Source organism: Hypomesus transpacificus, chromosome 10 (genome assembly GCF_021917145.1).
Source record: "Hypomesus transpacificus isolate Combined female chromosome 10, fHypTra1, whole genome shotgun sequence".
NCBI classification, from domain to species: domain Eukaryota; kingdom Metazoa; phylum Chordata; class Actinopteri; order Osmeriformes; family Osmeridae; genus Hypomesus; species Hypomesus transpacificus.
This window is the reverse complement of record NC_061069.1, coordinates 12,960,164-12,986,629: the sequence shown is the minus strand read 5'-3', so window position 1 is coordinate 12,986,629 and position 26,466 is coordinate 12,960,164. Positions and strand designations below refer to the sequence as shown.

The following is a 26,466-nucleotide window of genomic DNA, read 5'->3' as shown; positions in this document are numbered from 1 at the left end:
ATAGCAGTTAATAGCATTGCATCTGATAGCAGAGATTAAATCTACTAACAGTGAACGATAACTGGTCTACTAAACGTATGGTATAATCAGATGCACAACGCTATTGACGGCATCGTCTGTGTCTCCCCTCTGAGGGAGTCAATTGGGACATTAGAAAACCTCTCAAAACATTCCAGAACAATCCAGGTCAGTGCTGCGGGTGTTAGCTAAAGTGTTTGCTCTAGAACAAGGTGGGCGGAGACTCTGTCGGAGAGAGAATCAACAACGAATCATCCCAAGGTCAAGGTTCGGGATTTTCTGAGCGGAGAGATAATGAAACTCGGTTTTCGCCTTCAGAACCTTTACAACATCCACTCGCGACGCTCCCGAGCTGAACGGGATTCTCTGTAATACAACACAGCATGCGTGGGCGGCCCCTTATGCGCGAGTCATTCAGACCCCACGTTCCTGACACACAGCGATTCATCCATGTCCACGATAGTAGACCGGTTTGTAGGGGCAAGTAACTTGGCAACCGTACTAGTCTTTGTGTGGGTTTCTTTCGTCCAATTAAGAGGAAATTAGGATTCCTTCTGATGTCAAGTTCAAGTCTTTTATTTGTCAGGTACACAGAACAACACAAGGTTAGACTGGGCACTGAAATTCTTAAGACAAGACAACGCAAGCACCTGGCATAACATAACATATAAGTACACGGAACATAATTTACATCTATGCTATGCTTTCACGAATTCGATAGCGATATAAATTGGCACTGTTGTTGTAAATTCGATAGCGATAGAAATTGGCACTGTAGTTGTAGTTAGTTGGGTTATACATTGCAAAGAAGACAACTAATGGAAATGTATTTTACTCAAAATATGTTTAGTGGTCTAACCCAAACCTTTTAATTCCCCGGGGTCAGAGGACGACAGACCGGTCCTGAGAGAAACCGCCCCAGCCACCTGCTGCTTGTGGATATGTAAAACCTCGGATAGTTTATATTCATGATGAAACTGGAACTGAGGTTTAAGCGTATTAAAAACACAAGACAATTGGAAAAAAATATCTTCAGTGGCATAGACCTACAGTTTTTAAAAAGAAAAAATAAGACTAAAAAAATAAAGGACTTTCAAATGACCACCACGCTAACTTAATTAATGCACAAACAAGTTGTTCTGTGTTGATTGAGGTAGTACAGTAAACCTATAGCGCCTTAATTAAAAACCCTTTAAGGAAGGGTTTCAACATTGTTTTTCACTGGAATCTTGACTGAAAACGTTTGAAAATCAATCCTTGTATCTGATCCATCAAAGCTGACGGTTTTTGAAACATTAACTGTGCTTGAGGGATCTGAACCTCCAACCTCTTGAGCTGGAGTCAAAAGCTGTACCACTTCGCTAGGCCTAAATTAAAGAATTCATTTAAATTGAAACCAGCACTGGAAGCAAAAAATGAACAATACAGTATCACTAAACAATACATAAATCACCTTTGATATAAAAACACACATGTAATTTCCCCCACAGGAATGGCATTTGACACCCTGTTCCTATGACCTGAACATAGGAACAGCATGGAGCCATGAACGTGCTGTAGCAGATCACCATGGTTCTGTGTGTGTGTGTCAAAGAGTTTAACTACAGTGCGTGTTCCTGTGTAACTGCCATGTGCGTGTTATGTCAGGTCTGAGCATGGAACGGCACTGTGTGTGTCTTGTGTGTTTGTGTGTGCTTGGCATGTCTGAGTTCAGAACACGTCCAGTTCATGAGTCTCTGTGTGTGTTTCACCTTCCTGACGAGCACCCAGAGCAGGTCTCGCTTGTACAGGTCCCGGTCCCATACTGACCCTGCCTCCCACAGCCTCCTCCCCAGCCTCGTCCTCTCCCGGTCCCATACTGACCCTGCCTCCCACAGCCTCCTCCCCAGCCTTGTCCTCTCCCGGTCCCATACTGACCCTGCCTCCCTCAGCCTCCTCCCCAGCCTCGTGCTCTCCCGGTCCCATACTGACCCGGCCTCCCTCAGCCTCCTCCCCATCTGTAGCCAGACCCGAGTTGGTGTTGTTACTGGTGCTGTTACTGGTGTTGTTACTGGTGCCGTTACTGGTGCTGTTACCTGCAGACAAGGTGTGGTACCAGCTCCGCAGCCTCAGCGCCCACCTGGGCAGGAAGCGCGGCAGGTAATCCCACAGATCCCGGCAGCGCAGCCCGTACACCACGGGACTGGCCGACTGGGCCACAGAGAACACCAGGAAGTTTAGCACCCTGGCGAAGAGCCCGAGGCGGACCCGAGAGATGATGACCACGCCGGGCAGGATGTGGAAGCTCATCTGCAGGGCGTGGATCAGCGCGGTGCGGCGGAGCCTCCGGTTGGACCTGTTGAAGTGTCCGGCTCGGCAGCTCTCCATGGTGAGCAGGGCGTTGCTGAGGACGATGAGCAGCACTAGGAGACCCAGCAACGCCAGGCTGCTCAGCCGCGCCGCCCAGCCCTCCAGCGCTGTGGAGCACTCCGCCTCCAGAGCCAGCGCCCCCTCCCAGCCCAGCCGCGCCCCGGCCAGGACTGTGAACAGCACGGGGCTGAGCAGCGCCAGCAGCCACACCCCCACCATGACGGGCCTCTGAATGCAGCGCACCAGCGCCCGGTAGTGTAGCGGCTGCAGCACGGACAGACAGGCGTTGAGCGCCATGAGCGTGAGGTTCATCATTGCTCCGCGTGCCGCCACCACCTGGAGGTCGAACACGAGCCAGCAGAAGAGGCGTGGCGCGGGGACGCGGGAGGCCCTGACGGAGTGGAGGATGCAGCCGGTAGCGTTGAAGGCGGCGATGCAGGTGCAGTGCTGGCAGAGGAGCAGGAAGGAGGCCTTGGAGCGCAGCTCGTGCGTGTGCCGCACCGTGACAACGATGAGGTAGCAGAAGTACCCCGTAGCGAGAGAGGACGTGGCGTGCACCACCGCCTTCACAGAGTCCAGGACACGCATGCTATCTGGACACAGGGGGGGGGGGGGGGGGGAACCTTTCAGTTGATTACTAGCTGAGTATTAGGTGTCAGGATAGACCACCCTCTCTTTCTCACCTGCGGCCGAGTCCTCCATCCTGCTAGTCATGTTGTTCCACATCCCCATCACTTCAGGAAACACTCCACAGTACTAGAACACCGGAACTCAGATCTAAAATACAAGAACTCAGCGTAACTTAAATTGTAGCCCTTTCGCAGTATCACATAGGAATTCCCCAGTGGCCACAGATCAGCACAGAAAAACAACTAACCATTGAAGAAACATCAGTCATCTCCTCCATCAGAGAAACATCAGTCATCCCCTCCGCCAGAGATGGTTGGTGATGGAGAGAAGACCAAAGCTCCACACCAGCAGAGCATTGACAGTTCTACAACCCAATCAACACAGCCCAGCCATGACAAACACCCCACACCCATTTACATACCCAAGACTTGGAGAGAATCTTCTAGTGCCTTCTCCACCGTCAAACTTCTACTGTCAAACTCTCAACCAACAAAACAAAAAGAAGAAAAAAAAGCACACACACACACACACAAAGCCAGCAACAATTTAAACTGTCTATGTACGTCTATAAAAGGATAGAGACACATGCAGTGCCCCTGTCCTGGACACTGGGGACAGATGACGACCCTGACTCCCTGGCAGCATGGAGATCCTCCAAGGCTTGTGTCTGTCTGGGGGAGACGACACAGCAGCCAGGCCCCTGGCAGGCTCCTCTCTCCAGGCTCCTCCCCCCGGCAGGCTCCTCCCCCCCAGCAGGCTCCTCTCTCCAGGCTCCTCCCCCCAGCAGGGACGGGAGGGTGGAGAAGAAAGCAGCTCCGCTCTTTTAGATAAGAGGAGCACACACACTCACCTACAGTAACAGTCAAAACATTTTGACACATTATCCCATTCGGTGTGTGCCTGTCCAAACCTTTGACTGGTACTGTATACACACACACGTATTCTCACGTGCTTACAACCACACACACACATCCACACGCACACAATCGCACACACACTCCAAGCTCTGTCCACTCACCATTGTTAACAAACACGTATGATCGGTGAGGTATTGAGTGTGTATGTATATGTATGTATAGCTGTGTGAGTGTGTGTGTGTGTGTGTGTGCTTATCTGGTGGATAAGGGGGGTCCAGGCAGCAAGCTCCCCTCCATATTCATGTCACTGTACAGACACTCCTGCTGCCCTTGTATGAGGTAGCCACTGGTATGCACATGCACACAGAACATATTCCTACTTGCAAGTAGGGTTTCAATGAAAATAAATATTTTAAAGGATACGTTCATGAATATAAAAATGTACTACAATAATGACTATTTAATAGTCATTTATTAGTCATCAGTCTTTGATTATTAATCTATACAGTATAAAAGTGGTATTGCAATTGCGCAAACATGGCCTGTTAATGCAACAGCATTTAGGTTTTCAATCGCAAAATATAACAGAGTAGTAGATTGATATATATTAAATTCACTGACTCATTCATACTTGCTCCTCATGTCTCTTCCTGGAAAGTGGCTCCTAAGAAGTGAATGAGTGAGAGACACTGACATGAGGTCATAGCTGTTGCCTAGCAGCTATTTGAAAGGAAAGACATGCAGATTCACAGTCTCTGTCTGTTCTACAGCTGCTAAGCAACAGCCTTGCCGTGTGCTTGTTAAGGGGCATAGCATAGCATAACTAAACTTCGATCGATACTGACAAATCGCAGTGTTTCCCACACATAGACTAATTTGTGGCGGTGCGCCACAGAATCAACACCGGCCGCCACACATTGCGTTTCGTAAACATTTTTTTTTATCGCTATTTAGGTAAAAACACGCAGCGTATTCGTTCAGCTGCATTTCCTTTCCCTGCTCTCCCTCCGTCTCTTTCACGCACGCGTCTTTCTCACATACACACACAGTCACTACGTCAGCACACGTTAGCAACGATGCATACGCCGTTCTAGTGAGACCGACAGCTACATCAGCGAGCCTTCAGCATTAGTGCCGTAGCTAAAGGTCTAGGAAAGTTGAGGCTACTTTTCGCTAGGTACCGACGGACATGTCTTAATCGAAGGTTCCCCTTCGTTGTTTTGGTGAGAAGTTTCAAGAGCTAGCTACTTACCCGGCGTCATGGAGCCGACCAGTTAAATAGTTATTTAGCACCCTGTATGCAGCGTCGCTACCTGCATATGCAGAAATTATTTGTTTGTTGTTGTTGATTGATTTTGTGAATTATTTCGACCCCCCCCCCCGGTCTGACATGAAACAACACCCCCCCCCCCCCCCCCCCCCCCCCGCCACATATAGCTTTCTAATCTGTGGGAAACACTGAATCGGATGCACTGGGTTTAATATACCATGCAATGTGTTTTATATATGTAATTGCAACTAAAATACTAACTTAAATCCGATCATTTAAGTTTTTGAATGCAGGAAGACTAGAAGGAAAAATACGGTTGTCATACAGAACAAATGAAAAAATATATATATTTAAAGATGGGTAACTGTAAGACATTTTTTTCAATGTGTGATTGCTTAATTATTCTTTACAAATGATGAATTGGTTGATGAATCTTCTACAAAGGCTTCAAAAACATCAGATGTCAAACATATGGTTTCACATCTGGGTATCAGGACCAGTAAGAACCAGTCATAACCAGTGCGATCCAGCAGGAACCACTCAGAATCACCAGGGTCCAGCCAGAACAAGCAGGAACCACTCAGAATCACCAGGGTCCAGCCAGAACAAGCAGGAACCAGTCAGAATCAACAGTCTGAGATGACCTGTCCTCACTTCAGTCTTCTTCCTGAGTCTCGTTTCCAGTCCCCTCTGCCGTTGCCTGGATCTCTCTGGACCCCAGACCCCTTCCTCAGACCAGCCAGCTGCTCCCCTGGGAGGTCAGGACCTGGGCTGGGCCTGGGGTCAGGACCTGGGCTGGGCCTGGGGTAAAGACCTGGGCTGGGCCTGGGGTCAAGACCTGGGCTGGGCCTGGGGTAAAGACCTGGGCTGGGCCTGGGGTTAGGGCTCGGGTTATGGCTGGGGTTGGGGTCGGCATCCCCCACCTGGCCTCCCTGATCCACCACGTAAAGCCACACCTGAGTTTCAAGGTTAGGAGTAGGGCCACGACCAGACCCAGAGTCAGGACTAGGGCCAGGGGTAGGACTAGGACCAGACCCAGAGTCAGGACTAGGGCCAGGGCTAGGACCAGACCCAGAGTCAGGACTAGGACCAGACCCAGAGTCAGGACTAGGGCCAGGGCTAGGACCAGACCCAGAGTCAGGACTAGGCCCAGAATCTGACCCAGAGTCAGGGCCAGAACCAAGGCCCATGTCTGAGAGTGCCAGGCTGACTGTGTCAGCAGCGTGGGGCTGCGTGGGGCTCCGTGGGCTCCCTCTCCTCCTCCGGCTCAGCAGCTTCTGCAGCTGCAGCTTGCTGGTGAAGAACACCTGCCTCCAGCCCAGCTCCCGGGCCAGGGAACACACCTGGGGGGAGGGGGGCCCACAGCTGCTCCACACGGCCTGTACCCAGAACTCCTCCGAGTCACACACCTGGAGGAGGAGGGGGGGGGGGGGGGGGAGGAGGAGGAGGAGGAGGAGGAGAAGCAAAGGGGTGGAGGGGGGCAAGGAGGGGCTAATTATGCTATTATATTGTAAAGCAGAGACTGTTCTTTGGCCCTAACCACTGGATGAAAGAATCTGTATGAGGTAAGGTTGTCGTAACACGTGTGTGTGTGTGTGTGTGTGTGTGTGTGGGGGGGGGGGGGGGGTCACAATGACCCAAAGATAACACAAGGGTTAAGGCACAAAAAAACCGTTGAATTTAGATTGACCTCAAGACGAATCTCTATCTCTGTCACACACACACAGCCGAGTGCCCGTCTGACCTGTCTCAGCCTTCGCGAAGTGAGTCTCAGTCTAGCGATGTCCTCTAGCTCCAGGTGGGAGAGGATGCACAGTAGCAGTGCATTCGGCATCCGCTCCAGGAAGTCAAACTCGCCTCGACACAGCGCCTGGCTATAGCGTAACGTTTTCTGCCCGTACACGACCCTCACTTGGCCTGAGCGGAAACGATAGTTCTGGTTGTATTAATCTACGGATGACTAGTATGTGCATGTGAACTAGTGAACTAGTGAACATGGACAGTTTTTGTGACCCGAACTTTACCCTGAAGTCGGCTGTCTTCCAGGAAGTCTTTATGCGGCATCCTAAGCTCGCCCGGTCTAGCGTTCCGGAACTCACTTCGCAGGGATATCTTCCACGACCTCCAAATCACCTGGAAGAGTTGTAAGCTAGGTGTTTATGGAAAAGACAATGAGGCAAAGTTGCCAACTAGTCTTAATTTTAAGTAATGTTAATGAACGACTCAAGATTGGGACTTTAGCTAGTTCTAAACCACTCATGTTGAATGTGAATCACCCCAGACAGAAATAAACGTATAAAAAACGTAACGCTATACAATATCGGCGACGACAAGTCACCAACATACTAACCTCGGTTTTGGTGACAGTAAACTGGTAATAGTCTTTTGTAGGTGCAGGTCCTTGTCCGTCAATTTCAAATAAACTGTCTCCCAATAAACACGCCATCTTGAACGCGTTACTTGGTTGCCGTAGTAACGACGAGGCACAATCGATGTCCGTTGTTCGAATCTGCATTCCGCTGAAAGACATAACTTTACATTTAATTTCCTCATTTAGCAGACGCTTTTATCCACAGCGACTTCCAAGAGAGAGCTTTACAAAAGTGCATAGTCGGGGGGGGGGGGGGGGGGGGGGGTAGAGATAAAACCTATTATTTTTCCTGTGACCCAGCAAAACTAAGGGGGTCAAGACAAGTACGTCTTGAGCCTTTTCTTGAAGGTGGGGAGACAGTCAGTGTCTCTGATGGAGGTGGGGAGCTGATTCCACCATTGGGGGGCCAGACAGGAGAAGAGCTTGTGTTGGGACCGGGCGCTCTTGACCGCTGTCAGAAGAAGACCGTTGGTGACGGGTGGGGGTGTAAGGCTGGAGGAGAGACTTGATGTAGTTGGGTGCAGTCTCGTTCACTGCTCGTAAGGTCAGTCCCAGGGTCTTGAATCTGATACGGGCCGTGATGGGAAGCCAGTGGAGGGAGATGAGGAGCAGGGTAACATGGGAGCGTCTGGGTAGATTGTAGACCAGGCGGGCCGCTGCGTTCTGAATCCTCTGGAGAGGGCGGGTTGCGCATGCTGGCAGACCGGCGAGCAGCGAGTTGCAGTAGTCCAACTTGGAGAGGACAAGTGCTTGGACAAGCAGCTGGGTGGAGTGCTCAGACAGGTATCTCCTGATCTTCGGATGTTGTAGAGGGTGAATCTACACGACCGGGAGACCGCAGCAATGTGGGCTGTGAAGGAGAGCACCCCTAAAGGTCTGATCCTAAAGCCGCCCCTGTTGTTAACAAAGGGGTTATTAGCCATGTGACGGTAAGGTCAGGGTAAGAAGGGAGGCAGACAGGGCAAGGCCGTACAAACACACATTAGCACACTGAATAGGCTACGTCTTTTTACAACATACTGAGGTAGGCCTGCTATGGATTTTTTTCTGGGCAATAAAAGACTAATCAAAACGACTTCGCTATAGAGTACTTGCTAGACAATCAAACGCCAACGATAACATTCTACCTATCAACTACCCTCATTACTGCAGCAACCAGACAGTATGATGGCCGATGTGGCGGGTGAGTTCTGTAATAAATGGATTTGGACTGGAAAGAGTGCTGATGAAAACACACTTCCAATCAGAGGTCCTTGTACTAGCCTGACCATAATGACAGGAGCTGAACCGTGCACATGTGTCCTCACAGATACAAGCACAACCACACACACACACCTGTCCTCAGAGACACAAGCAGTACCACACACACCTGTCCTCAGAGACACAAGCAGTACCACACACACCTGTCCTCACAGATACAAGCAGTACCACACAGAACAGAGAAGCAACGCAACTTACTTTGACAGTGAAGGTGACACTGTACATTACATTCAATAACACATCGGATATCATGTTTCGCTCAAAAACGTAAATCGGGTTAACCCATTTTTTTGTTGATTTGCATTAATAGAACAAGACTGTTAAATTCACAGTTTTACAGAAGAAAAAAACCCCATTACTATGGGCCAAAATGTAGTTAAAAATCTTTAATATATTTATACATATATTTATATATGTACACATTGACTTACATAATCATGTCATTATGAGTAAATTGTAAAATCCATTGTTAGTGATTGGTGGCACAAGTTAACCTACTTCCCTTTCAGAGCCAGGTCTTTGAACGTGTTGTACCCTGCCTGGATAGGTAACAGTAGTGTTCAGGTGGTGTACAGGTAGTGTACAGGTAGTGTACAGGTGGTGTACAGGTGGTGTGCAGGGGCACAGGCCTTCACCTGTACTCCCTCACCATCCATCTGAGATTACAGAGAGGTAGAAAGCAGGGGGGGAGGGGGAGATTAGATAATCTAACGTGCCTGGGATTACAGTAGGCCGACAAACAGCCTGGAAGGTATAGGATTAAAGAGGAGAAGGAGAGAAACATTTTCAACCATCTCCAACCATCTACCTTACCTCCCCCCCCCTCCCCAGCCACCTTCTTATTATATGACAGCTGTAATCTACGATCTACCTTCCCCCCCCCCCCCCAGAACTCATCCAGGTTCTCTCCCTGTACAGAACCATATGGGACCCCTTGTTTGTCCACTCACTTATAGATAATGTACATAAAAACATGATTACAAAGGATGATATGCACAGAGAGTATACAGTCTCATAAACAATGTAATAATATATATATAGAATGTGTCTATCGTTCCAAGGGCATCTTTCCAGAATAGTCCTGTAGTTCATAGTGTTGTTGTTTCTGTCCATCATAGTGTCCACAAACATTGTTTTTTTTTTTTTTTTTTCTTCTTCGTCTTTGTGGTGATCAGAAGTGTGTAGTGAAGTCACTGGCGGCGGATGTGCTGAGTAGGTGCTGTGCATGCTGCCCTCTGGTGGCGGAGGCTGGGAGGTGCGCTACAGGAAGGGGTTGGTGGAGGAGCCCCCACTGGGGAAGGAACCAGCTGGGGCTCCGGCCTGGAGGGAGGGAGGGAGGGAGGGAGGGAGGGAGGGAGGGAGGGAGGGAGGGAGGGAGGGAGGGAGGGAGGGAGGGAGGGAGGGAGGGAGGGAGGGAGGGAGGGAGGGAGGGAGGGAGGGAGGGAGGGAGGGAGGGAGGGAGAGGGAGAGAGGGAGAGAGGGAGGGAGGGAAACCGTAAGCGATCAGTAGAGAGATTTTCTGCTGTACTTTCTATAAGCTCCATCAACAGTATATGCTGCTTTGGATAAAAGTGTCTATTAATTAAATAACATGTAAAAGATGTGCTTACCATAAAGGGGTTATTGGTCAAGCCAGGCCCTGCCATTGGCTGGCCATAGGGGCCGATAGAGGGCTTAGTGTGCCCATAGACTGGGTATCCTGGACCTGGAGAGAGGGAGATAGAGAGAGACAGAGGAGGAGAGAGAGGGAGAGAGAGACAGAGGAGGAGAGAGAGGGAGAGAGAGACAGAGGAGGAGAGAGGGGGAGAGAGAGAGGGGCAGAGAGAGGGAGAGAGAGAGAGGGAGAGAGAGAGGGAGGGAGAGAGAGGGAGAGAAAGACAGAGGAGGAGAGAGAGGAAGAGAAAGACAGAGGAGAGGGAGAGAAAGAGGGGTGAGAGAGAGATGAAGAGATAGATTAGCAACCAGTAAACCTGTTTCTCCATGTGTGACGCTATGAGACCTGCCGCCTTCTACTGCCCCCTGCTGGTGTTGCATGGCAACTACACACACAGGGGAGGTGGAAGGATGGGGAGGGGGGCACATTAACCATTGGACTGGGGGTAGAGGGTGGAGGAGGAAGGAGAGAGGAGCAGGGAGAGGGTATCGGGGGCACACTAACCATTGGGCGGGGGGTGGTAGTTCCCGGGGGGGTAGGGGCAGGGGGCCGGGCCGGGGAAGGGCTGCTGGAAGGTTCCGCTGAAGCTGGTCGGGAGGCAGAAGGAAGAGGAGTTCCCGAAGCCAGCGGGCATGCTCATAGAGCCGGTACCGAACGAGGCTGCACACGCACAGAGGAACAGAGGGACACATGCACACAGAGAGGGAGAGAGAGAGGGGCAGAGAGAGGGGCAGAGAGAGGGAGAGAGAGAGGGGCAGAGAGAGGGAGAGAGAGAGAGGGAGAGAGAGGGGGAGAGAGGGAGAGAGAGGGGCAGAGAGAGGGAGAGAGAGGGAGAGAGAGGGCGAGGGAGGGAGAGAGAGAGAGGGCGAGTGAGAACTGAGAGACACTCTTACCACACAGCTGGACCTGGTGCACAGACACTTACAGGATTTACACACACACAATCATATACACACACCTGCTGCTGGAGGTCTGCCATTGGTCTGGAAGGGGTTGGTGGCCATCTCCGTGGCAACAAACGGGTTGGTGGACGGAACAGCTGGAAGACACACACGTTCCATCATCAGAGTTTATCTGGACGACACCTGAAGAGGCTGTGGTCATAGGACAGTCTTTTGTTCCACACACACTCACCTCCGAAGCCCTGTTGCATGCTGGGAAGGACAGGCTGGGTCTGGGCAGGAGAGCTCCCCAACACGGCTCCAAACATGTTCCTAAACACACACACGCGTGAGTATGTCTGTACGCATACAGCATGTGTGTATATAGATGTGTGTGTGTGTGTATAATGTGTGTGTGTCTCACCCGTGCACGCTGCTCCCAGTAGGAGCAGAGGAGGACAGCTCGTTGTCCAGCTCGGCCAGGGCAGCGTAGCGGTCGCCAGCAGAGCTCCCCTGCTGGGCCTGCGCTGGTACTGCACCCGCCATGGAGGGGATGGGCACGCCCCCACCTGCACACACACACACACACAGAATACACACACATAGAATACACACACATACACATAGAATACACACACACAGAATACACACACATAGAATACACACACACAGAATGCACACAGTCAAATCATCAGGCAGGTTTTACTTATACATCTCACAGCATAGACTGTCCAGTTTCCTAGACTGTATCAGGTTGTATGAGGTGAATATGTGAGGGTGGGGGTACCTGAGGTAACAGAATGTGAGGGGGGTGGGGGTACCTGAGATAACAGAATGTTAGGGGGGTGGGGGGTACCTGAGGTAACAGAATGTTAGGGGGGTGGGTACCTGAGGTAACAGAATGTGAGGGGGGTGGGGGTACCTGAGGTAACAGAATGTGGGGGGGGGGTACCTGAGGTAACAGAATGTGAGGGGGGTGGGGGTACCTGAGGTAACAGAATGTGGGGGGGGGGGGTACCTGAGGTAACAGAATGTGAGGGGGGTGGGGGTACCTGAGGTAACAGAATGTGAGGGTGGGGGGGGGTACCCGAGGTAACAGAATGTGAGGGTGGGGGTACCTGAGGTAACAGAATGTGAGGGGGGGGGTACCTGAGGTAACAGAATGTGAGGGGGGTGGGGGTACCTGAGGTAACAGAATGTGAGGGGGGTGGGGGTACCTGAGGTAACAGAATGTGAGGGGGGTGGGGTGCCGTAATGAGATGGAACTCCAGAGTTGCCAAACGCCTCAAAGTTGGCAAAGTCTGCTGCCCCGGAGTTAGCCTGTGTTGCTATGGCAACGAAAAAGGAAGACAGGACGGGTCACATGACAGGAAATGTCACAAGGACAGTGATGACACAGCGATGACAGTTCCAGCAACACCAAAGGGGCGCTCACATGAGACGGCAACCAAAAAACCACACGAGGGACACGAGCACTCCACTGTGTGTAATCAAACGTCACGGCTGGTTTATGACTCGGTCAAAAGAGTTTGTACAAAAGAGGAAGCACGTATAAAGATATTAACAAAAAATTGCAGTTACATTGCGGTACAGAAGCCTTCAGATTAACAGGCCAAACTGGAAAATGACATGAGGCTGTTCTTTACAATTAGCATTAGCAGCAACGCTAACAGGCATTTCACATCACCACTTCCTGATCTCCCTCACTAACTCGCAGCTACGCAAAAGATAAAAAAAAAAAGCAGTTCTTGATCTAGCGAAGCGCAATTTTAGCACGTCTCATGTGAACCTCTATTTGTGTAACATCTCAATTAAACTGGCAACTACCAGCTACATCAACATACATTCCATTTCTCATAAAACATGATTTGGTGCTCCTTTATAGGCCCCACCCACAGCTTACCTGATTGGCTGGGGAAATGTGCAAAGTTGGCGAAGTTAGCTGAGCCTGCCGCCTGATTGGTCGGGGGGGCGAAGATGTCACCGCCCAGGTCTGACAGCAGGTCAAACTTTTTCTCCTGAACAATGGCACGGGCTTTGGAGCGACTAATCCCAGGAGACTAATGGGGAGGGACAGACAGAGGGTGTGAGTGTATACATGTGAGTGTGTGTGTGTGTTTGTGTGTGTGTGTGTGTGTACCTGTGCGTGTGTGTGTGTGTACCTGGCGAGGGGGGGTCTTGTTGAGCTGCAGGGTCTTCAGAGGAGGGACCTCTGGGGTACTTCCTGTGCTGCTGGCTGAGGAGCCCGACACGGACGCCTGGACACTGGACAGCGCCCTCGCCTGGTCTGGAGGAACATACCTGCACACAGGCACACATTTATATATACACACACACACGTACACACACACACACACACGTACACACACACACACTGCTCACCATCTCTTCTTCTCGTATTTCTCCTGGAGAAACTCCTTCACCTTCTGAGGTTCACGGAAGTCTGGGATGACCAAGGTCCTGTCATCATACAGGCCCAACCAGATGTGTTTACACACCTGGGGAGGGGGGGAGAGGGCAGAGAGAGGGAGAGGGGGAAGGGAGGAGAGAACGAGATAGGGAGAATGGGGGAAAGGGAACAGAGAGGGGGAGGGGAGAAAAGACAGTCATCAAGAGAAGGAATGCAAATAAAGTTTAGAACGAGAAACTACTGCAAGAGAGAGAGAGAGAGAGAGAGAGAGAGAGAGAGAGAGAGAGAGAGAGAGAGAGAGACTGATGGAGAGAAACTACTTACAGTGGAAATGAGATTGAGGTAGAGAGAGAAGGAAAGAGTCAAAGAAACCACTGATAGTCTATACATGCAGGGGAAGTCTATAGATGTAGAGGGAGGGCTGACATCTGTACCTCGTTGCTGTGTTTCTGTAGGAACTCGATTTCCTGTTGTGTGAAGGTTGTCATGGAGATGGACTTCACTCTGTGGGGGGGGTTGAGACCTCGTCTGGGGGGGGGGGGGGATCAGACAGAAGAACAAACTGTTTATCGAAGATCAACTGTCATTTTTGTAACCGTCCTGTGCGGTCTGATCCTACAGAAGCTGATCAGAAAGTGACTGCTGCTGCTTGTAGTGGTGGTAAGGGAGTCGTTCAGAGAGTCAGACAAAGAGTCGTTCAGAGAGTCAGACAAGGAGTCGTTCAGAGAGTCAGACAAGGAGTCGTTCAGAGATGACATCCAGCCACTCTGCCTCAAACTGCTCTTCAGAGTGACGACACAAAACACGCTGTTCTGGCTGGGGTTCAGTTCGGTCCTGAACCCAACCGAGTTCCAGTCAGGAGAAGAAATTGGCCGGACGACACCCAACTAAAATGTAATTATTGATTACTCCCAAGGAGAGGAAGAATGGGGGGGAGGAGATGGGAGGACGAGGCCGATGTTTTTGGCCTGAAATTTGCCTCGCTAGCCACGCCAGACGTGCAGTTCTGGGCGTCCTTCCAGGAGAAACTAGCGTCCGAACACCTTTCTGAGAAACTTGAAAGCTGTTTCAACTCGTTTGCGATCTATTATTCATACAATAACGCGCCTTCCTCTGGTGTTTGTGGTTTCTGTTACGTTCAGCTGGGAGTGATTTTGTGATGTGGACATCAGTCTCAAAAGCTGCTTTTATTCAAGATAGATAAGACGCAACATGTTCACATCGTTTGAGGAGTGAGACGCGAGGATTAGTTGGCGTGGACTGTGACGTGGACAGAGACGGCTACATCTAGACAAAAGCGACGCGCCCCCATTCAATGTCTGTCACCATACATGAATATGAAGTGATGAATAACTGACCACCGAGGCTAACCACCTATCCTCCGTTTCCCGCATGACTGTTACGATTAACGGTTCTTGGTCCACTCCTCTTTCCGCTCTTTAAACCCAGTTCACTCTACAAGTGGTTAGATCCACCCAACGCCACTTTGCTTATCTCAGGGCGTGAGAGTTATGTCAAGCACCGGATGTCCAGTTCTGAGGATAAAAGTTCATCTGCCCTCCCCCGTGACTGGTTCGCCGGTAAAGCGGTGACGTGCTGTTTTGAAACCCCGATCAAATATTTGCTCGTTTTTACATCAGCGACAAACTGTTCACAAACCGTGCAAACCTTGAACCTCGGCGAGCTTTTGATGTTGTGTGAGAAAATCCCCCGGACCAGTCGTCAACACAACTCTGTAGTACAGCTAGTGCTGTCCCGACCCAACACACATTTCTCCGTAAACAAAGCATGCGACCCAGCCCTTTCCTACAGCCGGCCTCGAGCTCACGATTGCGTTACCTGTCCTTTGGTGAGTTGCTCGCTTTGCTGGCTAACGATAGCCGGATCCCTCGCATACAAAACATACGTTATACTTATAGACGTGTTTACACCTGAGAAGCTAATATATAGACAGTATTGCCAGCGCGGTACTTACAGGATTCCCGAACAGGTGGTACAAACGAAAGAACCCACTGTCATGTTGGCGTAAGTCGGGCCGCGCTGATCACAATCAAAACACTTCCTATTCGGCGGTTGGCTCGTCATCTCGCGCAGCATCTTCAGATGAGTCTCCTCTTGTTTTCGCTTTGCACTCGTCGCCATGACCGAAACGATGGGCTACCGACAGCGAGAGAAGTTTATCCCGTACTTGGGTGGGGAGGTCTTCGGTGGCAGTCGGCTCAACGGCGGTAGACACCTATCTGGGAGGTCTAGCGGGGACGGGGCTTGCCCTTCTTCGTGGAGGGTAGAGATGCGGTCTGCGCCTTCGATGCTCGGCTGCCACCTACTGGCGAGGAATGTTTAACGTTTTGTACCTTAGACAGTCGCAGGACTGAGATCAGCCAATAGTGCTTTCCTTCTAAATAAAATTAAAGAAATTCAACGATCTTTTTCTTGAATGTGTTTTATTCGTATTTTACCATACAAATAACGTTCTGTATAAAAAACAGAAACATGTTATTAAGGAGAAACAATCTCTCCAGGGCAGAGATTTGGAGTGACACAGACCATTGTGTGGTCATGTTTTAAGATGCAAGTGGTGTTCAAGTCTGGGGTTAGGCACAGCTGTCTTTGCAGGTGTCCACTGACAGGGGCGTGATAAGAGACAGCCTTGTGTTGCTCGGGGGGTCCAGGGGGGCGGTGTTGCTGTATTAGCAGGGGAAGGAAGGCAGGAGGGGGAGGGGGGGGGGGGTCTGTATCGCTGTATCAGCTGGGTTAGAAAGGAGGCAGGCCAGTGTTGGATGAACTAGGCTGAGAGAAGGAACAGTCTTCTCTCTGTCCTCCAGACCCCTGTCTCCTTCCTCTTTCCCGCCTCCCTCCGCCTCGCCTCTCTTCCTGCCTCACGACAGCACAGACAAGAGGCACTGATCTTCCAGTATTCAGGACAGGCTGATGCCAGGATTCCTGGAAGCAGAGGTGATTTATAGATCTGGTGATCATCCACACTACAGCCCGGATCTCAGAATCTTGTAAACAAGTTCCCGTCTTCATCCCGCAGTACCAATCCTCCTCCACCAGGGGTGGAGGAGGATTGCATCACTTAGGCCTGGGCCTCTTTCCCTTGCTGCTGGCAGGATCCCCAGCCTCAGCAGGCTACAGGAACACAACACAGGGTCAGACACATCAGAGCATGGTCTGAGTCTGAGATTTAGGATTTTGCCGAAGACTGCTTCGCTGGAATTGTTGTGCACATGCCAATACATGACTTGTAACGAAAATAAACTCAAAAATCATTACTGAAGATCCTCTAAAAGGGTTTGCACAACATGTTTCTCCGTTTGAGGAAGAGGTTTTTAAGAGGGGAGGAGTGTGTGCTGGAGGGTTGCTGTGGTGACGAGGCTCACCTGCTTTCTCTTCCTGGTTACGCGGAAGAAGTCCTCCATGCGAGTCTGTCTGCTCCGGCCAGAGGCCTCCTCCTGCTCCCTCTCTCTCCTCCTCCTCTCCCTCGTCTGACGAAACCGCTCCATACGACCACGCACCCTGGGCTCCCTTAAAAAGTTTGGTGTTGTGTGTGGAAAAGGGTTTGAAAGATTAAAAAAATATAAAAGATTCTAAAAAGGTAGAAAAGATTTTCATAAAAAGTTCTGAAAAAACCTTTTTCTAAAAGGTTTCTGTTTTAGGTTTTTCTGTCCTCCTCAGCTCCTCTCCTCCTTTCACTGTGTGTGGGAAAAAGTTTTGAACACACTACACAAAAAAATTGTGTAGATGCGTTTCTGCTTTACCTCCCAGGCAGAACCCAGGACCTACTGGATGTGTTTCTGCTTTACCTCCCAGGCAGAACCCAGGACCTACTGGATGTGTTTCTGCTTTACCTCCCAGGCAGGACCTAGGACCTACTGGATGTGTTTCTGCTTTACTTCCCAGGCAGGACCTACTTGATGTGTTTCTGGTGGCACAGGAACTGGACCAGCACCTCCTCGTCAGGTTCAGTCCAGGCCAGGCCAGGGGCCTCTGTCTGGGGGGCTAGCAGGAACAGCTTCCTAGCATCCTGGTAACCCCACGCCATGGGCACTGGATGGGTCTGGAGGGAGAAAAGGATGGGAGATCCAGTGATTGGCACACACGCACACACACGCACACACGCACACACACACACACAGCGTACCTTCCTATTGATGTGCTGAACCAAGTTCTCGATGGAGCGGTGGGTCTGTATCAGAGACAGGGCTCTCTTAGGACCCAGGCCTGTTATCTTGTCACAGTAGTCACAGCCCAGCAAGATACACAGGTCCACAAACTGGACCAGAAACAGGAGAGGGAGGAACCAGGAACAGAAGACATCACATCAGACAGTTCCAGACTACATAGCAGGTAGCTGTAATGCATGTGTGAGCCAGCAGGGGGCTCACCTCCTCCTGGGAGAGGCTCAGCCTGGTCAGAAGCTTCTCCAGGGAGAACTCCACCACCTCACTGAGAGAAGAAGAAGAAGATGATGCTGCTGTGTCAGTGTTACAGTGTGTGTGAGATGTGGAAGGGTGTTTTTGGAGTGCGTGAGGTGTGTGTGAGGTGTGTGTGGAGTGTGTGAGGTGTGTGTGAGGTGTGTGTGGTGTGTGTGAGGTGTGTGAGGTGTGTTTGAGAGGTGTGCGTGAGAGGTGTGCGTGAGAGGTGTGTGTGGGGTGTGTGTGAGGTGTGTGAGAGGTGTGTGAGAGGTGTGTGTGAGGTGCGTGTGAGGTGCGTGTGAGGTGCGTGTGAGGTGTGGAGTGTGACAGACCCGTTTCTCTTGGCGCTGAGCTGGCGGATCAGGACTGTTCCTCCGAAGGCCAGCGTGTCCATGTCCTCTGAGGCCACAGCGTCCACTAGACCCCCCTGCACCAGCCTGGCACACAGGGCCTCCCCCTCCCCCGGAGCCTGGGGGGCAGGGACAGAGATTTACTGAAGATGTTGTCCATTCACAATCAAGCTAGAGCCTCCATGTTGGCTCCACTACAACATGAGGAGATGAAGCCTACAGCCTCCATGTTGGCTCAGCAGGGCTACAGCCTCCATGTTGGCTCAGCAGGGCTACAGCCTTCATGTTGGCTCAGCAGGGCTACAGCCTCCATGTTGGCTCAGCAGGGCTACAGCCTCCATGTTGGCTCAGCAGGGCTGTTTGCTGACTCACCTGGATGATGGGAACCCCCATGAGCCGCAGCAGCTGGAGACAGTCGCGAGTCTGACTGGAGGCTACACACACACACACACGCACCCACACACACAGAGCATGTCATCATTAAGTAGATGTGTTTAGCAGATGCTTTTACTCTTCTTTTTTTTAAGCAAGACACAGAACAGGGGGTGTTTGAACCTGTGACCTCTAGATCTACAGTCAAATACTGTAAGAAATCTTACCTGAGCCGGAGCAATTGGGGGAGCTCCACCCTGCCGCCTGGGCCCTCCTCTCCAGCTGGACACACACACACACACACACACCACAGGTTAGGACACAAAGACCGAGCAAGGCCGGTCAAAGCAACATCAGGTTTAGATCATTAGGGTAGGCCTGGATCAGTAATGTAGGCACAGGGCAGTAGGGTGGGTCAGTAATGTAGGCACAGGGCAGTAGGATGGGTCAGTAATGTAGGCACAGGGCAGTAGGATGGGTCAGTAATGTAGGCACAGGGCAGCAGGATGGGTCAGTAATGTAGGCACAGGGCAGTAGGATGGGTCCAGGCTTACATTGGAAGAGCACTCACCACAGCTCTCTTCTCTGCTGGGGGAACTCCGTCAAACACAAACACGGGCTTGATGTCATGTTCCAGGAAGGTTAGGGTGCGGAAGAACAGACCTGCTAGGGGACTGGGAGGAGAGAGGGGGGGAGATAGTGGGAGGGTGAGATGGTGGAGGGAGAGATATTCCGTAGCCTGGAGGGGGGAAAGGAGAGTCTGCACAAGCTGTCAAGGACCAGCGTACAATCTGAAGAGACCAGGAAACAACACGAGACAGAGGAGCTCCGCTATCTGGCATTAAACGGAATTATGGCTTACAGTTCAAACAAAGCGATGAAGTAGCGTTAAATAAAGAATATTTTGGTTCGTAAGGAAGAACTCTCATTCGTTAATTAACTTACCCTAGCTGCTCGAGACCAGGTACAGCCGCTCGAAACTGGTTGAGAATGATTGAAGTGTCCACGGCGATGACCTTGCCTGCGATTAAATCCAAATTAACACGATCAAATTCTACTGGTTGTTGAATTCAGCTGTTAAGAGTGCCGTAAAGGCTCGGTGGCTAGCACAGCTTTCAGGTGATGCAGCTTTAAAACCAACTCGTTTACGTTAGCATCGGAGTTAACGAGTCAAACTGTCAAACATTGAGATGGGTAGATTTACCTGTGTAATCGCCGATGTCCTTGTGCGTGATCGCATCAGGTGCTTCGGAGCGAATCAAGTCTGCCAACTTTAAAATCCCCATTTCTTTCTGACGTTAAGGATTTGGCTATATCCACACAACAGTGATACGTATTTCCGGAATAAATAAATAAATAAAACGTTGCTATTGTTGTGCCATAGAAACTTTGTTTGAAATAGTGAAAATGTAAATATTATATCAAAGTTTAGCGTTTTATTGAGCATCCACGAAAAGTGAAAATAAATAAATTCAGATTTGTTAGAAAACCTTGTTTAAATCCTGTTTACAATTCCTCAAGATTGTAGGCGTGGCTAATCAGGTTTTGATCTCGACAGCTCCACCTGTCATACAATCTCAGCCAGTCAGGCACAGCAATGGTGCAAAAAAACAGAAGACGAGGCCGAAGTCCTGCCATCTTCCATTCAGAGGGTCACTGAATGATGAGCTACACAATGCTTTGCTGTCTATATTACTCCTGAGTAAAAATAGTTAGCGCAACGTTACACATACAAATGCAACGTTAAATGCCACTGTCAATGCTAGAGCTAGCACTCTGAATACAATGCTAAATGATGACTGTGTAGGGTTAGCTATTGCCAAATTATTATTTTATTATATTTATCTTTGAGTTTGAGTTCAGGTTTTGTTGCAGTTGCGCCTGTTGGGGGTAGAACTACAGTACTAACGTGGATTTTTTCATGATTGGTTCTGGGAATTAATCTAATGTCTTTACCCTAGCATAAACCCGCCTAATTCAAACCCACTTTCAGGAAAAATCTTAAATTACAATATTTCAATTTTTGAATGAAACTAATGTTCAAATACTTTTAGATGCTTACTTTTAAGTACATACGTCTCTAAATGACATATCTAGAACGATGTTGTGCATTTGAGTTTCCTGACTCAAAGCCATCTTGCTTTTTTCGTCAACCGATAACACAGCCAGGTCCCCCTCATGGAGCGCAATACCGTTTCAGATTTTGTTAGAAACTGGGAAAATTACATACTCCATAGGGAGCATATGACAGACAAATTATTTAATTCAACATGAATAACTACCAAGCTGACAATCCAATAATTGAGCACATTATAATGTAGCATTAGCTAGACATTGCTAAATAGCTAGCCTAGCTAATGTTACTACTAAAATCTGTTCGCTCCGTGATAGCTAGTGCTAACTGGCTAAGCTACCTACTTTCTGTGTGAGTTAGGTAAATCTTACCTTCGTAATTGTCAAAGTTGCTCGAAACATAAAATTTGAATCCTTTTTTCCTGGCGCTTGAAAGGCAGAAACATAGAATCCTATGTAAATCGTTACTTTTCCTTTTGGGAAGATCACCCAAACGCCTCAAAAACGGCAGTTTGAGCGAATAAACGTAACTGTTACTTACCGGAAGTTGTTTACCATAGTTATGCAATATGCAAAAGGGATGCTGGCACATCCCTGTGAGATGTGAGATAGCCGGTTGACAAGCAATAAGTATGGTTTGTTGTAATCACACAATTTTCCCCAAATTGGCAGCAGTGAACACAGGGGAGGCCCGTTCAAACAAAGTAGACGTCAACCACCTAGAATTTAATACAATAAATATTTACAAATGATACATCGATATATTACAAATAATAAATAAATAAATATGTAATGTCAGACTGCATCTTGGCAGGGCAGGTACAGGGCAGTCTCTGCGCTTAATAAAGCAAAACAGAATAGACAGCCATCACATTTGGCATAATAGTTTCCAGTCGATAATATGATGAAATATATTATTTTATGATACATACAACTCCATATGCATATTTATTGCATTATTCCATAAAAATATGATATTTAGATTCTACACAGAAAGGACCGTAATACTATAACAACATTAAAACAGTGCTACTTCCTTCATACGGAGACAAACCTGTGCTGTAATTCCATTCAGACAAACAGGAGACTGAAGGAAATCACAGAGGTAAGATAAGAGTTATATTACCTAAAACCCTTCAGTTATTGTAAGAACAGGGTGATGGAGGGCAGGAGTGAAATGGGGGTTCTGGACCCTATCAGGGAGGGGGTCAGTTTTAGACCTTACAGGGGGTAGGGGTGCGTCTGGACCCTAGGGGGGGTTGTAGAATTTACAGGGAGGGGGATTCTATCAGCTCTAGAATGCCCCCTTGAAAATTCTAGAATCCCCACTCCCCATAAGTGGGAGAAGAGAGGGGGTTCTCGACCCTAAAGGAGAGTGGGGCTGTGGTAAAGATATTCAGACACATGCTATGGCATCTCTAGATTTAGATATAAACTTTGACACTTGTTGATGACAATGTGAAGAGGGTGGGGAGGTAGCTGGTTCTGCCGACCTCGTACCCCAGAGCCCCTGTGGTATGCGGTGGTTCTAGCGTCGGAACCAGACCCACGTGTTGAGGAGCCAGAAGGCCACGGTGGCAGAGTAGAGCAGCAGCTCTCTCCTGGAGCGCTCCTTGTTCTCCTCCTCCAGGAGCTGGAGACGCCGGTTCAGCTTCACAATCTGGAGGAGGAGCGCGCACACACACACACACACAAGGACACACACACACACACACACAAGAACACACACACACAAGGACACACACACAAGAACACACACACACAAGGACACACACACAAGGACACACAAACACTTTTAGAGAAACACAGGAAGCGAAGGATCAGCTCACACCCAAGCACTGTGACTGCCTACCTGTCGTCGTAGTGTTGAAGCACTGTGACTGCCTACCTGTCGTCGTAGTGTTGAAGCACTGTGACTGCCTACCTGTCGTCGTAGTGTTGAAGCACTGTGACTGCCTACCTGTCGTCGTAGTGTTGAAGCACTGTGACTGCCTACCTGTCGTCGTAGTGTTGAAGCACTGTGACTGCCTACCTGTCGTCGTAGTGTTGAAGCACTGTGACTGCCTACCTGTCGTCGTAGTGTTGAAGCACTGTGACTGCCTACCTGTCGTCGTAGTGTTGAAGCATCCACCAATCCCGAATCATCAGGGGTCATATCCAAGGTCATGTCCAGCTGGGCCCTATAACCACATACACATATCCCATTAGTTCAGCAGATTCATGCTTTGGTTATTAGGTCAACTCAGCAGGTAGGTAGTAGCACCAGCATCAGTACCGCTACTCTTCTTCTTCTTCCACACACACACACACTTCACTCACACACCTCACACACACACCTCACTCAGACACCTCACACACACACCCACACACACCCCCCTCCCCCTAGCTCACCTGCGGTGTCCGTCCTCCAGGGCCTCCAGGACCTGCTGGTAGGCCCGGCGTGTGGTGGCCTGGATGTAAGACATCACCCCCCCAGCTGAGTAGAGGGGGGCTCCATCCTCCGGGGTGCACAGGGGGGGGCACACCCGCACAGGGGCCGCGGGGGACGGGGTCACACTGGGGGGGCAGGGGGAGAAAGCATAGTTGTTATCCTGGAGAAAGTGAGAGGGGGGGGAGAGATGGAGAGAGAGATGGAGAGGGAGATGGATAGGAGAGAGAGAGAGAGAGAGATGGATAGGAGAGAGAGATGGAGAGGGAGAGAGAGAGACGGATAGGAGAGCGAGATGGAGAGAGAGAGATGGAGAGAGAGAAATAGAGAGATGGAGAGAGAGAGAGATGGAGATAGAGAGAGTACCTGGTGTCTGCTCTGTGGGCGGGGCTGCTGTGACGGACAGTTGGGCTCTCAGTCGCACTGCGTTCCTTCTTCGACCTGGAGTGAGCCTGGAGGGAGGGAGGTGAGGGGGGAGGGAGGGAGGTGAGGGAGGGAGGTGAGGGGGAGGGAGGGAGGGATGGAGGTGAGGGGGAGGGAGGGAGGTGAGGGGGAGGAAGGGATGGAGGTGAGGGGGAGGAAGGGAGGGAGGTGAGGGGGAGGGATGGAGGTGAGGGGGAGGGAGGGAGGTGAGGGGGAGGGAGGGAGGTGAGGGAGGGAGGTGAGGGGGAGGGAGGTGAGGGGGAGGGATGGAGGTGAGGGGGAGGGATGGAGGTGAGGGGGAGGGAGGGAGGTGAGGGGGAGGGATGGAGGGAGGTGAGGGAGGTGAGGGGGAGGGAGGGAGGGAGGTGAGGGGGAGGGAGGGAGGGAGGTGAGGGGGAGGGATGGAGGTGAGGGGGAGGGAGGGAGGGAGGTGAGGGGGAGGGAGGGAGGTGAGGGGGAGGGAGGGGAAGGACGTGAAGGGGGAGGGAGGAAGGTGAGAAGGGAGGGAGGGGAAGGACGTGAAGGGGGAAAGAAGGGGAGGGAAGGACAGGAAGGGATGGGGAGGATGTAGGTAAGAATGGAAGGAAGGAGGGAACAAGGAAGAGGGTAGGGAAAATTATTGAGGTCTCAGACACCGAGACACACTGGAGATTATCTGGGTGGAGGAGGGGTGGAGGTCCTGACCGTGCGGTGCATGGGGGCCGGGGGGGCGGGGTCTGTCTCCAGGGAGTCCAGCGGCTGCTCCGTCAGTGTAAGGACCCGGGGCGGAGCCTTCATCCCCAGCAGGTCTAGCGGAGGCGTGGCCTGGATCAGGTCCAGGTCTCTGGGTCGGGAGTAGCGCGAGTCCACATCGTCCCCTGGAACACACACACACCGTCATATCCACACAGTCACACACGCCCCCCACCCCCATCCTCCGTACCTGAGATCACGATCCGCTCGGGCACCTGCATCAGGGCAGGGTGGGGGGCCAGGACCCCCGGGGAAGGCCCTCCTGCCTGGCTCTCTGGCCCCATCTTCAGGGTGTCGGGGATACGCATGCGCTGGCTGATGCCCTCTGTGTACTCCAGCTCGTAGTGGATACGGCTCATCTCTGCCTCGTCCGCAGCAGGGTACACTGTCCCAACACTCATTTGGCCTGGGGGGGCGGGGGGGGGGGGGGCACATGATCAGGGGAGTCAGGTGAGGGGTTAGGGAATCGGGCTAACAATCAGAAGGTTCCCGGTTTGATTCCTGGCTTTGATTCATTGATCAACACATCTGACCCGGCAGGGGGTGTCACATGATCAACATCTGGGGTGTCACATGATCAACACTCATCTATGAATGCATCAATTAAGAGAATGAAATGAGATCCTCCTGTGGCTGTACAATGACAGACATATGTGTATCGAAACACAACAACGTTGACTGTCAAACTTAAAGATAGACCACACTTAGCGTCGTTGTTTAACTACACACACGGAGATGTCCCATTTAGCAAGGTGGTGCAAAAAATGTAATAGCGGACCATGCATCACACCAAGAGGTTAACAGCGACCTCTCGCTATGAGTAGACGTCCTCTACTCATCAGCTTGCTTACCGCTGCTTTGTTATAAATGGACATCAGTAGTGCTAATCCCCGTCTTATAGGGTAAACTGCGTGGGTAGTAAACGCAGGACGTCCAGATATTACGCTGGTGGCCAGCGTTCCTTGATCCCTCGGTTCAATACGACAGGCAGGGACGGAACAGCAAACTGATCATAGTTTCGACAAAGCGTGTAGATTATAGGCTACATAAATAAACAAATCAAAAAGCCACGCTCGCGTTAAATCTGATATTGAATCATAGTATTGTGAATGAATGACTGATCTCTTCCTGGTTAGTGTTATCTAGCACGCAACTGATTCGTGCATTTGTGATGACGTTGTGACATTGTTATGATATTAGACTCCATTATTTCACCGAAGCGATCTAGCTAGCTAGTTAAAGCTAACTGCAGAAATCTTGTTTTATCTAAACGTCAAGCTAGCAAGCTATCTGGTAGTCTAGTATCATTCGCAAAATAATGCACGACGTCTTACGTTATTTGTCAGAACAGGTTTGGATATGATACGGAGATGTACGACTTACCGAATATTGTAACGTTTTTCGTCTATCGTGTTCTATATGTTGGTATCTTAATTTGACCAAACGCTTCCCTGTACATCAGCCAAAACACAAACACATCGCATGTGCAATGTGAAGGACAGCCAATAGGGTTCTGGCGCATCAATGCTAGGCGCTGATTAGCATCCTGTATTTATAGGGTCTACGTTCGAATTAGTCACATTGAAAAGTCTTTATTTGGCAATCATATATAGTCTATAGGTATGTCCTTAGCGTATTAGTTTTCAGTATTCATTCTAAACATGCAAATATTGAGGGAGACACCTTTGCATTGGCCAATAAGATGCATAGCCCCTCCTCCGGCGCACTGCACAGTTCCCCTAGTGTAGTGGTTATCACGTTCGCCCAACACGCGAAAGGTCCTCGGTTCGAAACCGGGCGGGTTAATGCACATATTTGTATAGCTGATCAACAGAGCTGACTCTGTTGGATTGGTCTACCATCCAATTATCAAAAAGTTTAGTAAGGTTGAAAAATATGTTTTCAAAAAAGTCATAAATAAAATGTGTGAAAATATTTTTTCAACCTTTTGAAAGTAATATTTCACACGC

General features: G+C 50.1%; 5 protein-coding genes across 8 annotated transcripts; all 5 read right to left on the bottom strand.

Moving 5' to 3' along the window:
* Positions 1-1,728: 1,728 nt before the first annotated feature.
* LOC124472385 lies at positions 1,729-3,134 on the bottom strand. Its single transcript, XM_047027177.1, has 2 exons — positions 3,051-3,134; positions 1,729-2,960 (listed from the first exon to the last, which is right to left on the bottom strand). The coding sequence occupies exons 1-2, from the start codon at positions 3,097-3,099 to the stop codon at positions 1,729-1,731; spliced, it is 1,281 nt and encodes a 426-aa protein (XP_046883133.1). The 5' UTR covers positions 3,100-3,134.
* Positions 3,135-5,774: 2,640 nt separating this feature from the next.
* LOC124472384 (tetra-peptide repeat homeobox protein 1-like) lies at positions 5,775-7,570 on the bottom strand. The gene is made up of 4 exons (XM_047027176.1): positions 7,475-7,570; positions 7,149-7,257; positions 6,869-7,041; positions 5,775-6,533 (listed from the first exon to the last, which is right to left on the bottom strand). The coding sequence occupies exons 1-4, from the start codon at positions 7,568-7,570 to the stop codon at positions 5,775-5,777; spliced, it is 1,137 nt and encodes a 378-aa protein (XP_046883132.1).
* Positions 7,571-9,857: 2,287 nt separating this feature from the next.
* Positions 9,858-15,988, bottom strand: agfg1b (ArfGAP with FG repeats 1b). The gene is made up of 12 exons (XM_047027415.1): positions 15,676-15,988; positions 14,135-14,228; positions 13,673-13,788; positions 13,453-13,591; positions 13,194-13,350; positions 12,508-12,618; positions 11,715-11,859; positions 11,544-11,623; positions 11,368-11,448; positions 10,914-11,069; positions 10,366-10,460; positions 9,858-10,075 (listed from the first exon to the last, which is right to left on the bottom strand). Exons 1-12 carry the CDS (start codon positions 15,840-15,842, stop codon positions 10,016-10,018), a joined length of 1,401 nt encoding a protein of 466 aa, XP_046883371.1. The 5' UTR covers positions 15,843-15,988; the 3' UTR covers positions 9,858-10,015.
* A 146-nt stretch (positions 15,989-16,134) lies between these two features.
* On the bottom strand, positions 16,135-20,527 carry zgc:110269 (probable flap endonuclease 1 homolog). 2 transcript variants are annotated; one of them, XM_047027418.1, is made up of 11 exons: positions 20,045-20,527; positions 19,786-19,861; positions 19,412-19,514; positions 19,068-19,122; positions 18,841-18,902; positions 18,451-18,587; positions 18,089-18,149; positions 17,845-17,976; positions 17,615-17,760; positions 17,084-17,228; positions 16,135-16,643 (listed from the first exon to the last, which is right to left on the bottom strand). In XM_047027418.1, the coding sequence occupies exons 1-11, from the start codon at positions 20,124-20,126 to the stop codon at positions 16,455-16,457; spliced, it is 1,188 nt and encodes a 395-aa protein (XP_046883374.1). In that variant the 5' UTR covers positions 20,127-20,527; the 3' UTR covers positions 16,135-16,454. The 2 variants fall into 2 exon arrangements, with proteins under 2 accessions (XP_046883374.1, XP_046883375.1); XM_047027419.1 differs by having other exon boundaries at positions 16,135-16,832; positions 20,045-20,399.
* Positions 20,528-21,638: 1,111 nt separating this feature from the next.
* LOC124472514 (mitochondrial fission factor homolog A-like) lies at positions 21,639-26,136 on the bottom strand. Of its 3 annotated transcripts, none has more exons than XM_047027425.1 (7): positions 25,880-26,136; positions 24,687-24,902; positions 24,449-24,621; positions 23,708-23,793; positions 23,305-23,469; positions 22,766-23,093; positions 21,639-22,573 (listed from the first exon to the last, which is right to left on the bottom strand). In XM_047027425.1, the coding sequence occupies exons 2-7, from the start codon at positions 24,895-24,897 to the stop codon at positions 22,442-22,444; spliced, it is 1,095 nt and encodes a 364-aa protein (XP_046883381.1). In that variant the 5' UTR covers positions 24,898-24,902; positions 25,880-26,136; the 3' UTR covers positions 21,639-22,441. The 3 variants fall into 3 exon arrangements, with proteins under 3 accessions (XP_046883381.1, XP_046883383.1, XP_046883382.1); XM_047027427.1 differs by having other exon boundaries at positions 23,018-23,093; positions 25,880-26,133; XM_047027426.1 differs by lacking the exon at positions 25,880-26,136 and adding an exon at positions 25,348-25,603.
* Positions 26,137-26,466: the final 330 nt, after the last annotated feature.